The sequence below is a fragment of the Equus asinus genome, chromosome 21 (genome assembly GCF_041296235.1).
Source record: "Equus asinus isolate D_3611 breed Donkey chromosome 21, EquAss-T2T_v2, whole genome shotgun sequence".
In the NCBI taxonomy this organism is placed as follows: Eukaryota; Metazoa; Chordata; class Mammalia; order Perissodactyla; family Equidae; genus Equus; species Equus asinus.
In genome coordinates this window covers 13,206,063-13,221,088 of record NC_091810.1, presented here as the reverse complement: position 1 = coordinate 13,221,088, position 15,026 = coordinate 13,206,063, and the positions used below count along the sequence as shown (strand labels likewise).

Below are 15,026 nucleotides of genomic sequence, written 5' to 3'. Positions count from 1 at the left end.
TTGGGAAAGTCCACATCATCTCTCACCTCGAGGGCCCCCTCTGGGCAGTGGCCGGCCATTAGCCCCATTCCACAGGGAAAAGCCCACAGGAACCAGGAAGTGAGGGCTGGGACTCGACCCGGGTCTGGTGGCTCCAAAGCCAGTGCTCTCCTCTCTGTCCTTTCTGGAACAATCCAAGAGCAGGTGATGGGAGGAACCTGGGATGCCCACCCAGGCTCGGGGCTCATTCCAGCCTGACCTAACCTTCCTTTTCCTCGCCTGAACTGCTGCCAATTGTGCCATTCATTCATTCCCTCATTCATTCACTCAGCAAATCTTTCCTGGGCCGCGCTGTCCCTGTGTTGAATGCCCTCAAGGAAATCCCAGTCTGGTGAGGGAGACACAGCACAACAGGCCACATGAGACCACATGCGCTCTGGGAGTCCAGGTGAGGGAGAGGTTGAATTCTGACAGGAAGTCACTTTTGCATCGGGAAACGAGGAGGGAAGGCCAGTAGGATTTGCCGGGCAGAACTGGCTGGGGTAAGGGTGCACCCTGCAGGCGGAGGAATCTTTGTGGTCTTGGGCAAGTTACTCCAGCTCTCTGTACCTTAGTTTCCTCATCTGTAAAATGGAGGTAATGGGAATGACTCCTTCTTAGGGTTACTGGGAGGAGCGGATGGGTTTGTTTGCATAAAAGCACTCGGAGCAGTGTCTGGCACAGAGGAAGGCCGTATAGCTGTTGGCTGTAGTTATCATGTGCAAAGGCCCTGAGGGCGGTGTTTAGTGGGTCCGGCTGTGTCACGCCCGGGGCTCTTCACCAGCGATGAGGCTGGAGGACTGGCTGCGTCGGATCTTGGAGGCCCCTCAGTGTTGTGTTAAGGACATTGGAGCTCATTCTGTGGGCCATAGGGAGCCACTGAAGCAGTTTGAAGGAAGACAGACAGGCTCCACGCTGAGCCTCTGCTCCCTTCAGTGGCCAGAGTACAGTGGAGACTGGAGGGCAGAACTGGAGGCAGGAAGGGGGCAAGGGGCTTCTCCCCACCCATGGGACCCTCCTGAACAACTTATGTTCTTTCTTCCTGAGGGTCTTTGCTTCATAACTTCAGAGACTGCCTTGTGGAGGGACTGAATACCAGAGCATCTGGACTTTTCTGCTTGGTCATGCGAAGCCACAGAAGGCTTCGGAGCAGGGTCAGACCTGTCTTCCAGAAAATGGCCATGATAGCAACTGCTGATGGCCTGGAGGTGGGAGCGGAGGGTGGAAATGTAACGTGTTGCAGGGCCAGCTCGGTGACCTTGGGGCTGGAGTTTCAAGGAAGCTGGGCCTGCAGGTCAGGAGGGGCCACAGCGCTCCGTCCACCCAGTGAGGCCACCACTGACTCTCTGCCCTGTCCCGACACTGTTCTGTCTCCTCCCCAGAGGCAACCCAGGGAACCCATTCTTATGGGAAACCCTAGTTAAACCACTGGGCCATGTGGTCCAGTCCCAGGACACAATGGCGGTCAGACTTCTAGGCCCAGAAAATTCTAACAAACCCTTTCACAAACCAGGATACCCACTGCTACAGTGACAGATTTGCTGCTAGTCAATCAAGAAACATTGTGCAAACGTGTCCTATTAGATCGAACCATTTTAAATTGCCTTTCGCACATCAGCAGCAGTAAAAATCAGCAATTCCACATGGTTCAACCTGACACATGCAGATCTCCACTGGCTTCCACCAGCTCTGGGATAAATAAGGGCGAGACTTTCCACAGCCCCAAGGAACAGGAAGTGGGACCACAGGACCAGGTCAGGCGACCCAGGGCCAGATTCCTGCTCTGCCCCAACGACCTCTGTGATTACTCTGAGAGACATCAACCTCCTAAGTTCCGGGGATGAACATTTTCCAAAAGAGCACACGTAAGGCCCAGCCCAGAGTAGGATGCCCAGTCGGGGCCTGTCCCGCCTGTCTCCCACCTTTTCCAGCCCATTCCTGTCTGCTCTGTGAGTTCTCCACGCTGGCCCTGCTGCCCCCATCTGTCCCCAAACATGCCTGCTGCATGTTCCTCCACCCAAGCCTCTTTCATTCTGCTCGGCCACAAGTCCTGCCTCCTCCAGGATGCCTTCCCTGCTCTGCAGACCCAGCACCCTCCTTGTCTGTGTGGCGGTCTGACCCTGAGTCCACTGGGCATGGCCCTAAAGAGCAATGGGTCGCTCACTCTCCTCCCAAAGGTCTGCTGCGGGCAGGGGCTTCGCTCCTTCCCTCCTCCTCCCTCCCGCCGCCTCGCCCCCCCGCATAGAAGGTGCCAGAAAAGAGCAGGTGCACTGTGGCTCTTTGCCAGGCATTCTCGCTGCAGCGCCCGGGCTGGGCTCTGGGCTGGAACTGAGCGCCGGGGCCGACTCTGAGCCCTCGCATATGACTTCCAGGTGGCCAGACCCAATGGCCACTCTGGCCGAGTGGGAGATGGCACTTTCCACTAGGGGGAGGCAGGGGGAGCCGATGGAAGAAGACAAGGATGCTGGGAGGCATCTGGGAGGCCTGTGGGACATCCAGGTGGAGACACCAAGGCCGCCGTGAAGCTGGGGGAGCTGAGAGGCCAGGGCTGGAGGTGACTTTGGCAGTTGTTGGCACTGAAAGACACACACTGACTGAGCCCCTTCCAGAGTGAGAGGACCCAAAGGGAGAGGGCCTCAGATGGAGGGCATGCCAGCACTTCGGGGCCGGGTTGAGGAGGAGGAAAGGCAACGCAGACTAGGAGGAGTGCCAGGGTGGGCTGAGCCGTCTCCTGGAGGCCTTGGAAGGAAGTTTGGGGGGCGGGGGGGTGGGCAGTAATGGAGTGGCCAGCGCTTTCTCCGAGGCCAGGGGCCCGGGCGCTGAGGGACGGCCTTGGACAGGCAGCGTGGCAGTGGTGGGTGCCACGCGGACTGCAGTGGCCGTGTAGTGGAGGCGGCTCTTGCGGCACGTTCTGCTGTCGAGTGGACAGGAAGGGCTGGTAGCGGGGCCGCAGGCCGGGAGGGGCATTTTGTTTGTTTTAAGGTGGAGCTACGCAGCACATCTGTGTGGTTGTGCCAGTGGCCCTGCAGACCGATGCAGCAGAGAGGCGCAGTGACAGGCGGGTCAACACAGTTCCTGGATGGGAGCAGCACCCCCGGACTCCCTGGGGAAGCGCGCTTTCTCTGCAGCCACGTTTTGCTTCTGGGAAAATTCCACCCTGCATCCTCATCTATCCCGCTCTCCAAACCCTGCTCTGGGCAGCCCCTCTGCCCGGCCTCCTTGCAGGTGACCTCTAGGCACCTGACATGCACAGCAGCGGGGCTGGGGCATTCCACAGCCTGCCTTCCGGCTCCCCTCCTGCCGCCTGGCCGGGCCACGCAGGAGCGGCCTCGAGCGGCCTGGGTTGAAATCCCAGCTCCTCCATTTCCGAGCAGTGTGGCTTGAGCAGGTTCCTCCAGCTCTCTGTGCTCCGCTGTGGGGCTGTGGTGAGGAAAACGTCAAAGGCGCTGAGAGCAGGGCCTGGCACCTAGGAAGCCCTCTGGAGAATGGAGTTCTCCTTGTTGTTGATGCCTTGGGGAGTAGGGAGGGTAGAAATCCAGCCTGCCCAGGCCACTCTGTGCCAGGAAACTTAAATAAAGGCTCTTCCTCCATCTCATTTTACTTGTTGAAGCCCTTAAATAATTTAGAGGAAAAAAGAAGAAACTTTTCATTTTGGGAAGACTTAGATATTGTCTAGTTCAACTCTGTTCCAACTTCCACCCATTAAAGTCCCTTACCTGCTTGCATACCTCTTCTGCCAGGAAGCTCACTACCTGTAAGGCAGCCCTTTCCATTCTTGGTCAGCAGTCCTTGTGAGAAAGTGTTTCCTCAAAGTGAGCTAAAACTGCCTCCTTTTGACTCTCCAACTCTCATTTTTGCTCCCCACCCTCCCCCCCATCCTGGCCACACACTGCCCTCTGAGGCCATATAAGAGGCTACTCACCACCACCCTTGATTCTTGGAGACAATAACCTTATACCCCTGTGCTTTCTCTTCTTCAGGCTGTGATCTGAACCTCTGGAGTAGAGAGGGACAGTCACCTCCCCAGTTAGACCTTGACTAATATGGCCTAAGTTCTAGTCACACAGTTTCACACTGAAACAAAAATCCCCCCCTGGGGGTTTTCACATTGACTGCTGCCAAGCCACATCCTCATTCTCGGCTTGCACTGGGGGAGCTTGAATTCAAGACTTTATCAGTCAAACTTATTGGCTCATAAGACGCAAACATTTAGTTAGCCCTGGCTTCAGGCAGAGCCTGATCCAGCAATTCGGATAATGTTAATAAGGAGCCAGTTTCTATTGCCCGTCATCTTTAGGCTCTACCTGTAGCCCCCAGCATCTCCAGCCTGTCCCCTGAGAGTCACAAATGGCAATCACAGCTCCCAACGTCATCCTCACACCTCATCAGGCAGGGAGCAAGTGGGTTGGCAAGCGGAGAAAAAGCTTCAGTTTGGCGGAAATGCCAGCAGACAGCGCCTTGTGTCTCACTGGCTGCCTGTGCAGCCCTGGAGCAACCACGGTACCAGGGGTGGGGTTGTGGTGGTCAGCCTGGGCAGGGGCCGCGTGCCACATCCTCCTCTGAGCAGGCGAGCCGCCTGCAGTGGGAGAGGGTGAGCAGGCGAGATAGCTGGAGCTGTCACCCAGGGGAGCGGGTGCTGCACGGCCACAGATGGCTGATGCCCCACCCCAAGCCTCGAGTGCAGCCAGCCCCGCAGATCCCTTCTTGTTTGGCTCAGCAGACAGTCCTCTGCATGCTGAGTCCACCGGACCAACCCTGGGCGCCGCCCCCCCCCGGCTTGGCCTCTCCGCGGTGCCTCCTCCTGGTGTCCCAGTCACACTGCAGCCGCTGCTGTGTCTCACGGATGGACATGCCCATGGCCCGCGGAACTGCTGCCAGCGGGTGGTTTCCCAGCTCCTCTGCCTGCTTCCACAGGCTGACCATGAGAACCCCGGCAGTGGCCCCCTGCAAGATGGGCCCATGACCCACTGCCAGCTCCCTGTTGGCAGCACTGGGTTCAGAACCAAGGACCTCACTTCATCCCTGTCTGGCCCTCCTGGGTGCTGTGTGGCTTCTCCCCTTACAGTGGATCTGTGCGGGTCCGGGAACTGGCGGGTGACTCCACATAGCGACTCCTGAACTGAGTACAAGGGTCCTCGTTTTCCAACGATGTTTGGTCCTGAGAAAGCCACTAAAGTGGATCCACGTAAAATGGGACCAAAGAGAGTGGCATGTGTGTTTGCAAGGTTTGACTGAGACTTTAACTTGAAAAATAAACCCAAAATGTATTAAAGTGAGTTTATTGTTCTATTTATTTGATAAAACCAGGTGATATTTTCAACTATTCATTCTTTCTTTTTAAAAAAATTATGGTAAAATTCATACATAACATGAAATTTACCATTTTAACCACTTTTAAGTGTTCACTTCAGCGGCATTGAGTACACTCACATTGTGCGCAGCCATCGCCACCATCCTCTCCAGAACTCTTTCATCTTCCCAAACTGCAGCTCTGTCCCCATGAAACACCAACTCCCCACCCCGTCCTCAGCCCCTGGCACCCCCATTCCACCTTCCGTCTCTGTGGATCTGACTGCTCATGAGTGGGATCAGACAGCATTTGTCCTTTTGTGACTGGCTTATTTCACGTAGCATGATGTCTTCAAAGCTCATCCATGTGGTATGTGTCAGAACTTCTGTTTCGGGGCTTGACGATGCTGCGTTGCATGAACTGACCCACTTTGTCTCTCCGTCCGTCTGCCGATGGACGCCTGGGCTGCTTCCACCTTTCGGCTACTGTGAACGGTGTTGCCGTGAACGTGGTGTGCACGTATCTGCTTGAGTCCCTGCTTTCAGTTCTTTCGGGTGTGTGCCCAGAAGTGGGGTTGCTGGATCATATGGTAATTCTATGTTTAATTTTTCATTCATTTAAAAAAATAGTCTTCGGGGGCCGGCCCGGGAGTGCAGCAGGTAAGTTCACATGTTCCACTTCAGCGGCCCAGGGTTCACCAGTTCAGATCCCGCGTGCAGACTTACACAGCGCTTGGCAAGCCATGCTGTGGTAGGAGTCCCACATATAAAGTAGAGGAAGATGGGCACGGATGTTAGCTCAGGGCCAGTCTTCCTCAAAAAAAAAGAAATAAAAAGTAATCTTCATGACTGAAATACAGTGCACTAATTTGTATACATAGGATGATTCAGGGTTTATTATTCCTTTTGGAATATTTTCTCCAACAAAACTATGTCAGAACACAATGGTGCATCCTTAACTTTATGCTTTTTTATTTTTGTAGCTTAATCATGAGGAGGGTCCCTTCTGCAAAAGTATTTGAGACTTTCCTTAGTTTTCCTCAGGGCTCTTCCCAGTCCTGTGAGCCTCTTTGGTGCTCCGGCCGCTCCTCATCCTGGTGATTTTCTCTTCACTTGTAAACTGGTCCAGCTCTGCCGCGCCCCCACATCACTGGTTCCGCCTGGGATGCACGCAGCTCTCCAGTATCCCCTTCATCGACATCACAGAAGCTCCCCTTTGTCAAGATGTGCAGGTTCACCTTGCAGTCTGTCTGTCTTGGGTCACGTCTGACAAACAGGGAGAGATCAATAACAGCAGATGCTGAAGAGACGAGTGAGGGACAGCTGTTGGTGTAAAAGGGTGGGGGGGGCACTGAGAACTAGTTTAGTAAGGGGCTGGTTCACGAGTCAGTATTTTCATATTATGATAGACTGTTTTCTTTTTTCCCTGACCTTGTAACTGCAGGGACGTGGAAAATGAATATTCAAAAAGTGAGGAACCTGATTGATAATGATGAAGTAGGTTCTCCAAGCCCGAAGAGGAGAGATGATTCATTTAAAAGCTTTCAGGGACGAGGAATAGAACACGTAATTAAAAGTAACCGAGAGAGGGCAGCCCTGGTGCCCCAGAGGTTAAGTTCGGCTCACTCTGCTGTGGTGGCCTGGGTGTGGTTCCCGGGTACGGCCCTACACCACCTGTCTGTCAGTGGCCATGCTGTGGCAGCGGCTCACATATGCAAAAAAAGAGGAAGATTGGCAACAAATGTTAGCTCAGGGTGAATCTTCCCCAGGAATAAAAAAAGTAACTGAAAAAATGAAGGCTTTTTTTTTTAAGATTGGCCCTGAGCTAACATTTGTTGCCAATCTTCCTCTTTTTTGTTTTTCTTCTCCCCAAAGCCCCCCAGTCCATAGTTGTATATTTTAGCTGTATGTCCCTCTAGTTGTGGCATGTGGGACGCCGCCTCAGCATGGCCTGATGAGTGGTGCCATGTCTGCGCCCAGGATCTGAACCGGTGAAACCCTGGGCCGCTGAAGCAGAGCATGTGAACTTAACCACTCGGCCACAGGGCTGGCCCTGAAGACTTTTTTTTAATCTTACCCATAATAAGTCCAGAGGCAAGTGGCTCCAGAGTAGATAACTCAGCAGCTAAAAGATGTTAGGGCTCTTGTTCAACTACTCTATAATTCTCTCAATCATTTCCTCATGGTCACAAGATGGCTACTGCAGCTCCAAACACCATTTCTTCACATGACAATATCCAAAGGCAAGAAGTAAGGGCATTTCCTTTTCTGACCTTTTTTCTTTTTTTTTTTTTGGTGAGGAAGATTCACCCTGAGCTAACATCCATTGCCGATCTTCCTTTTTTTTTGCTCTAGGAATATTAGCCCTGAGCTAACATCTGTGCCAGTCTTCCTGTACTTTGTACGTGGGATGCCTCCACAGCGTGGCTGATGAATGGAGTAGGTCCACGCCTGGGATCTGAACCCATGAACCCAAGCAGCTGAAGCGGAGCACATGGAACTTTAACCACTTGGCCACGGGGCCAGCCCTGGCCTTCTTTTTTCATAAGGGATGAAAATCTGTTTCAGAGGCTCCTCAGCTTTTGCCTTTGGTCCCATTGACTAAAATTGGGTTACGTGTCTGTGCCTCAGCTTCAAGGGCAGCTGGGGGACGAGCATCCAGCACTTGCCCTGGATCGTGGAAGGCTGACTCCACCATGCTGGCCACTGGATAGGGAGCCGGTAGGGTCAGACACAGAGATAACCCAGAGACCCCTTCAGGCATACCATAGACAGCTTACCTGTGCAGGATCCAGGCGGAACAGGGCGGGCCTGCATCCCACGCTCCCCTGCAGGATGTTGGCCAGGTCCTCTTCTCCCTCTAACACATGTGTTTTGCCCCTGCCCCCAGGTCAGAGGGCACCCAGCTCCCAGCCTCACCACGAGCCAGCCCAGAGCCAGAAGCCAAGAGCAGTGAACCTGAGGACTGTGGGACCAGAGGCTCAGACGCCCCTCCAGAGGGAGCCTGGCAGTCAGAAGGCAGCTCCGAGAGCAGAGCCCTGGACGAAGGTTGGTCCCTGCATGCTCACGCTGGCTAACAGGCTCACAGTCCGTCCAGCTGGAGCCCTGCCCTGCTCACAGGGTCCTGGCTGCACTGATGCTGCCGTCCAGTTTTCAGACAGAGCCCCATGCCCCCTACCTGCTGTGGCCGGGCTTTCCGGGCCCACAGGGGCCCTTCTCTGTGGGCCTGAGAACACAGGGAGGCAGGTCCCACTCGGTGCAGGGAGAGCCTGTCTCCCGTCCGTGCCGTGCAGAGGTGAGCTGGGTGCCCAGCAAGCTGGGGTGGAATAAGCTCCACGTCATCAGAGGGTGTAAGTGGGGGCTGGATGGTCACCCCGCAAGAAAACCACAAAGAGGCCCATCATCTTAAAAGCCTAAGCCTGGTGAGTGCGGAGTCAGCAGGAAAGGAGAGAAAAGTGGGCTGAGCCGGTGCCCCAGGGCTCCCCCGGCTCGTGGGCAGGGGAAGCTGGGAGCCATCACTCCCACCCAGAACCCCTCGCCTGCTGCTGCCTCGGGCACCAGGACCATGTTAATACCTGTGACAGTAATGACACCACACACCCATGTGTGCGTGCATACACACATATACATACATGTACATGCATGTACACGAGCACGCACACGTGTATACACAGAGACGCGTATGCACATGCACACACACGCACGCACATACATGTACATGCATGTACACGAGCACGCACACATGTGTACACAGAGACGCGTATGCACATGCACACACGCACACACACACATATACACATACATGTACATGCATGTACACGAGCACGCACACGTGTGTACACAGAGACGCGTATGCACATGCACACACACGCACGCACACACATATACACATACATGTACATGCATGTACACGAGCACGCACACGTGTGTACACAGAGACGCGTATGCACATGCACACACACGCACACACACACATATACACATACATGTACATGCATGTACACGAGCACGCACACGTGTGTACACAGAGACGCGTATGCACATGCACACACACGCACACACACACATACATGTACATGCATGTACACGAGCACGCACACGTGTGTACACAGAGACGCGTATGCACATGCACACACACGCACGCACACACACACATACATGTACATGCATGTACACGAGCACGCACACGTGTGTGCACAGAGACGCGTATGCACATGCACACACACGCACGCACACACATATACACATACACATACATGCATGTACACGAGCACGCACACGTGTGTACACAGAGACGCGTATGCACATGCACACACACGCACACACACACATATACACATACATGTACATGCATGTACACGAGCACGCACACGTGTGTACACAGAGACGCGTATGCACATGCACACACACGCACGCACACACATATACACATACATGTACATGCATGTACACGAGCACGCACACGTGTGTACACAGAGACGCGTATGCACATGCACACACACGCACACACACACATATACACATACATGTACATGCATGTACACGAGCACGCACACGTGTGTACACAGAGACGCGTATGCACATGCACACACACGCACGCACACACACACATACATGTACATGCATGTACACGAGCACGCACACGTGTGTACACAGAGACGCGTATGCACACGCACACACGCACGCACACACACACACATACATGTACATGCATGTACACGAGCACGCACACGTGTGTACACAGAGACGCGTATGCACACGCACACACGCACGCACACACACACACATACATGTACATGCATGTACACGAGCACGCACACGTGTGTACACAGAGACGCGTATGCACATGCACACACGCACGCATGCACACACACATACATGTACATGCATGTACACGAGCACGCACACGTGTGTACACAGAGACGCGTATGCACATGCACACACACGCACGCACACACACATACATGTACATGCATGTACACGAGCACGCACACGTGTGTACACAGAGACGCGTATGCACATGCACACACACATACATGTACATGCATGTACACGAGCACGCACACGTGTGTACACAGAGACGCGTATGCACATGCACACACACGCACGCACATATACACATACATGTACATGCATGTACACGAGCACGCACACGTGTGTACACAGAGACGCGTATGCACATGCACACACACATACATGTACATGCATGTACACGAGCACGCACACGTGTGTACACAGAGACGCGTATGCACACACACGCACGCACACATACACACACATGTACATGCATGTACACGAGCACGCACACGTGTGTACACAGAGATGCGTATGCACATGCACACACACATACATGTACATGCATGTACACGAGCACGCACACATGTGTGTACAGAGACGCGTATGCACATGCACACACACGCACGCACACATATACACATACATGTACATGTACATGCATGTACACGAGCACGCACACATGTGTGTACAGAGACGCGTATGCACATGCACACACACGCACGCACACACACATCAGCATCAGGAAATTCCCAGAACGTAAAACAAATCATCAATATTGGAAACCCACACAATCAGAAAGTCACGGGACAGTCACCTCGACCCTGGTTCTCTTGGGTCGGGGACGCTGTATTGAGACAAAACAGAAGGGCCCTGAGCTGGCCCAGCTGGGAACAGCCAGGAGGCAGAGAGGGGCCCAAATCAGCATACCTGTGCCGGTGTTCCCAGACCTGCCAAGGGGCCGGGTCCCCCAGGAGCCTTTTAAAATACCGATGCCCACGCCCACCCCAGATCTGTGTGCCCCTCGGGGGGGGTGTTACACAGCTGGGTCAGTCGGGACGTGGTCTCTCTGAGAGTGGCAGGCTGTTCAGCCAGACCTGCCTCCACTTAAAGGAAACTTATTGGTCCACGTAATTAATTAAAAAGTCCAGGTGAGCCTCGGGCCTGCTGAGATGTCCACAGAGCGCCCGCCCCCGCTGCCTGGCCTCCTCTGGGTGGACTCCTTTTGCAGAAGGCGCTCCCCTCATCCGGACAGGACGGCCCCGGAGCTCCAGACCCGCATGCTCCACCTCCCAGGCTGCAGGACTGGAGGCCTTTCTCTTCCTGGAAGTTTGCATCAGACTCTGGCCTGACTCTCCTTGGCTCACACTGGTCCTTGCCCTGCCTGAACCTGTCACGTGGTGGGCAGTCTGTGCTCTGACTGGCCAGGCCAGACTTATATGTCCCCCGAGCTGGGGTGCACTGGAGAGGAGAGGGGAGGGCTCCCCAAGGAGAGTCAGAGCTGCCTCCCGGAGTCAGGGCCTGACACCAGCAGCCAGACACCGGGCAGCCATGACGACACCCAGGGTTTCTGATGCTCAGTCAAATTGGAGGGCACCAAGAAGACACAGCCCTGTTGGGTCACAGGAAGTCACACACGTGACACTCCTTGCTCCACATCCCCCAGGTGTTAGAGGCATGCAGTTCCCTGAGAGTTGAAAATCCGTTCAACCTGGTGCCCGTGCCTGGCAGAGCCCAGCCCCTGACAGATGGCCTGGCCTCCCTGGCTGGGATTGCCGTGTCCTAAAGTGGAAGTAATGCGCACCTCTGAGGGCACACACAGGCCCTGGCTTGTTGTGTCATCTTAGAAAGCAGAGAAGAAAAAGAGGGCTTCTCTCTCCCAGTGTCCCTATGTGAAATGCCAGGGAGGGGCTCTGATGGGCCAGCGCCACTCCTGGGCCAGGCACAGGCCTCGGTGGCCTCACCTCACAGGGGATGGGGGGAGGCAGCTGCCTGGAGGAGGGGGAGATGGTGTCAGGGCCTCTCCCCTCTGCCCGCCCTGCCCGCACTTCCCCCTGCGGAGGGCTGCCTGGTTCCCCTCCTTTTGTCCCATGTCCCCACATCCTGTGCTTCTCCAGCAGTGGGTGAGCAGCTCTTCCGCTCGGTGGAAGGCCAGGCCGCCTCTGACGAGGAAGAGGAGGACAAGGAGAAGTGGCAGGAGGAACAGAGGCCACCAGCCGAGGTCAAGATGCTGCTGGCTCACCTCCACAGCTGCGGGAGTGGGTATGTTGCTGGGGACAGGTGTCCAGTAATGCGGGCTCAGCGAGCTGAGGAGGTAAAAGAAAGATTTCTTGGACTCTCAAGGTCTGGTAGCAATGCTCCTTTATTCAGAGAATAGCATGGGGACACGACCCATGGGCCGTGAAGGGCTGCAGGCATGGGGACAGGACCCATGGGCCGTGAAGGGCTGCAGACATGGGTTGAGAATATGGCTAAATTTAAGGCATAGGTATGTGAGTTATTTCTTTACAAGGCAAAGGAAAGATTATGTAAAAAAGTCGTTAAAATGGTATCAGTGCAGGTGGGGTCTGGTTATCGGGTGGTCCTATATTTTGGACAGGAATCAGGTCGGATGAGGTCAGATCAGGTCAGGATGTCCTGTGCTTCCTGGAGGATGATATCGATGGTATGTAGGGCAGGACGCCTTGGGCTTCTCTCCCTGGGGCAGCCTGGATCCTCATCATCCAGGACCTGCCGCCGTGGGCCATGGGCTCTCACAAGTTGGCCTGGGAGCCCAGAGCCCACATGACGCCTTCATACAGTGACAGAGCTTGAACTTGGAAGGCCAACCAGGCTGATTCACGTCCAGGCTCAGTCACCTCCCATCCCCTCTGAGGCTCTGTCCCCTCATCTCTTGGAGGAGGCGACAGGACTGCCCCAGTGTGTGTGAAGATGAAACCAGTTGGTCAGTGAAGACACACTTGGTGGTGGCTTGAATTCCCATTGGTTTTCTCTCACTCCCTTGGCCACTGTGCCAAGACACGCTCCAAAGCTCTCGTGTGGCTCCAGGCATGTTTGTGAGGATTTGTGATCAACAATATAAAATGCCTAACGGCGCCTGATCACAGGAGACCCACCATGGGGGCAGTGACCTTTAGTATTATATCGTAAAGGACTGTAGATTTTCCAGAGTTATTGTTATCACCAAACTTTAAAGTCAGTAACAAGCATTTATTAAGCACATACTATGTGCCAGGCAAACTTGGGGGCCCTGGGAAAACGGCAATAAACAAGACAGTGGCCCTCCTCTCCTAGAGCCTCTATTCTAATGATAAATGTGAGGGAAGGAGGTGAAGCAGGGGCATGGTCAGCGGGAGGTGTTGGGAAGGCCTCTCTGAGAAAGAGCTGTTTGAGCAGACACCTGAAGGAAATGAGGGAGTAAGCAATGTAGGTGTTGGAGGAAGAGCATTCCAGGAAGAGGGAAGAGCAAGTGCAAAGGCCCTGAGGCACACTGGAGGGGCAGCCAGGAGGCCACTCTGGGTGGAGCAGAGTGAATGGAGGTTGTGGGGAGGGTGGTTGGAGAGGTCACAGGGTAGATCAGGTGAGGCCTTTGGCTTTTCCTCTGAGTGAGATAGGGACCCATGGGAGGGTGCTGGGCCGAGGGGTGCCATGGCTTGGCTTAGCTCTCAGGAGGAGACAGACTCAGTGACAACACGTACTCTCTGAGGCTGGAGCAGAGTCTGGAAAGCAGCTCCTGCAGTGCCGGCACTCTCCTTTGCTGCAGGTGTGATGCCCAGATGGCCAAGGAACTCACGACCTCCTTCAGCCTCTTTGGCAGTACCACCCACGCGCACGCCCTGGGGGAGCTGAAGGCCCACATCGCCATGCTGGTGGAGCAGCTAGGGACCCAGGGCTGCAGCCAGAAGACCCTGGGCTCATCTGGGCAGGAGGTCAGCTGATCCCCAGAGATAAAGGACTGGAACAATTCTATGGTCTCACAGCTGGAAGGCCCCTGAGGCATCTCAGCCAAGTCCTGTGCCCCATTCACAGATGAGTAAACCAAGACTCGCAGAGGAGACTTAATTACCTTTGATTTAGATTTAATGAAGAATATTTTGGTTGCAAGTTAAAGGATCCATCTCAGACTAGCTTGAGTGCCAAACAGGAAATTATTAGATCATGGAGCTGGGAAGATCACCTTCAGAAGAACAGCTGAGAAGATGAGCTTCAGGCACAGCTGGATCCAGGGACTTGGACTAAATTGTCTCCACCTGTCTGTTCTGTGTTTCTCTGGGTGTGCTGGCCTCACTTTCCCCTACTTCAGAGAGGCTTACCTCAAGTGGTAGGGGAAGGGAGGGCAGGACCGCAGACAGCTCTAGGTTCCCATCAGCCCACCTAAGAAACCCCAGGGGGACAATAAAAGCCTCACTTCCAGTCCCTTAAATCTCAGGGAAGAACTCCACTTGGCCCAGGCTCAGTCAAGTGCATGTCCCCGGCCAGTCGCAGGTAGGCGGGCAGGTTCAGTGATTGGCAGCTCCATCAGAGTCGGATGAAGTGGAGGAGGAACACTTCCCCTGAGGAAAGTTCGGGTGGGGGGTGGCAGGTAACATCCGCATCGAGGTGTCTCCATTTCCATAGGACACTTAGCATTTTGTTCTCATCTCTCTCCTCCGTGCTCTGCTCCACAGTACTCCAAGGTGGGATGCCCCTGAAAGTTGGCATTTCACTAGCCCCGGCCCACGGCACTTCTGCAGACTGGTTTGGATATAAGATAGCTCTGTATCTATATACCTGGCATTCTCCGTCCGTGCTGTTTTTCACATGTCTGGGGTCTGGTGCAGTTCCAAAGGGCGTGGGCCTCACCCCTTTTCCAAGTAATTTCACAGAAATAGGGGGCAAGGGAGTTTGCAGGCTGTGTTCCCAGGCCCCTTCCAGGCCCTTCTGCA

General features: G+C 54.5%; 1 protein-coding gene across 2 annotated transcripts in view; it reads left to right on the top strand.

The window, feature by feature from the left end:
* Nucleotides 1-15,026, top strand: part of EFCC1 (EF-hand and coiled-coil domain containing 1) — a 44,095-nt gene that overhangs the window by 22,232 nt on the left and 6,837 nt on the right. Inside the window, exons 3-5 of one of the 2 annotated variants that reach the window (XM_044754722.2) lie at nucleotides 8,198-8,355; nucleotides 12,219-12,363; nucleotides 13,865-14,030. In XM_044754722.2, the coding sequence (XP_044610657.2) occupies nucleotides 8,198-8,355; nucleotides 12,219-12,363; nucleotides 13,865-14,030 (469 nt within the window). The remainder of the gene's footprint in view (nucleotides 1-8,197; nucleotides 8,356-12,218; nucleotides 12,364-13,864; nucleotides 14,031-15,026) is intronic. The other variant, XM_070493089.1, reaches the window with a different exon arrangement.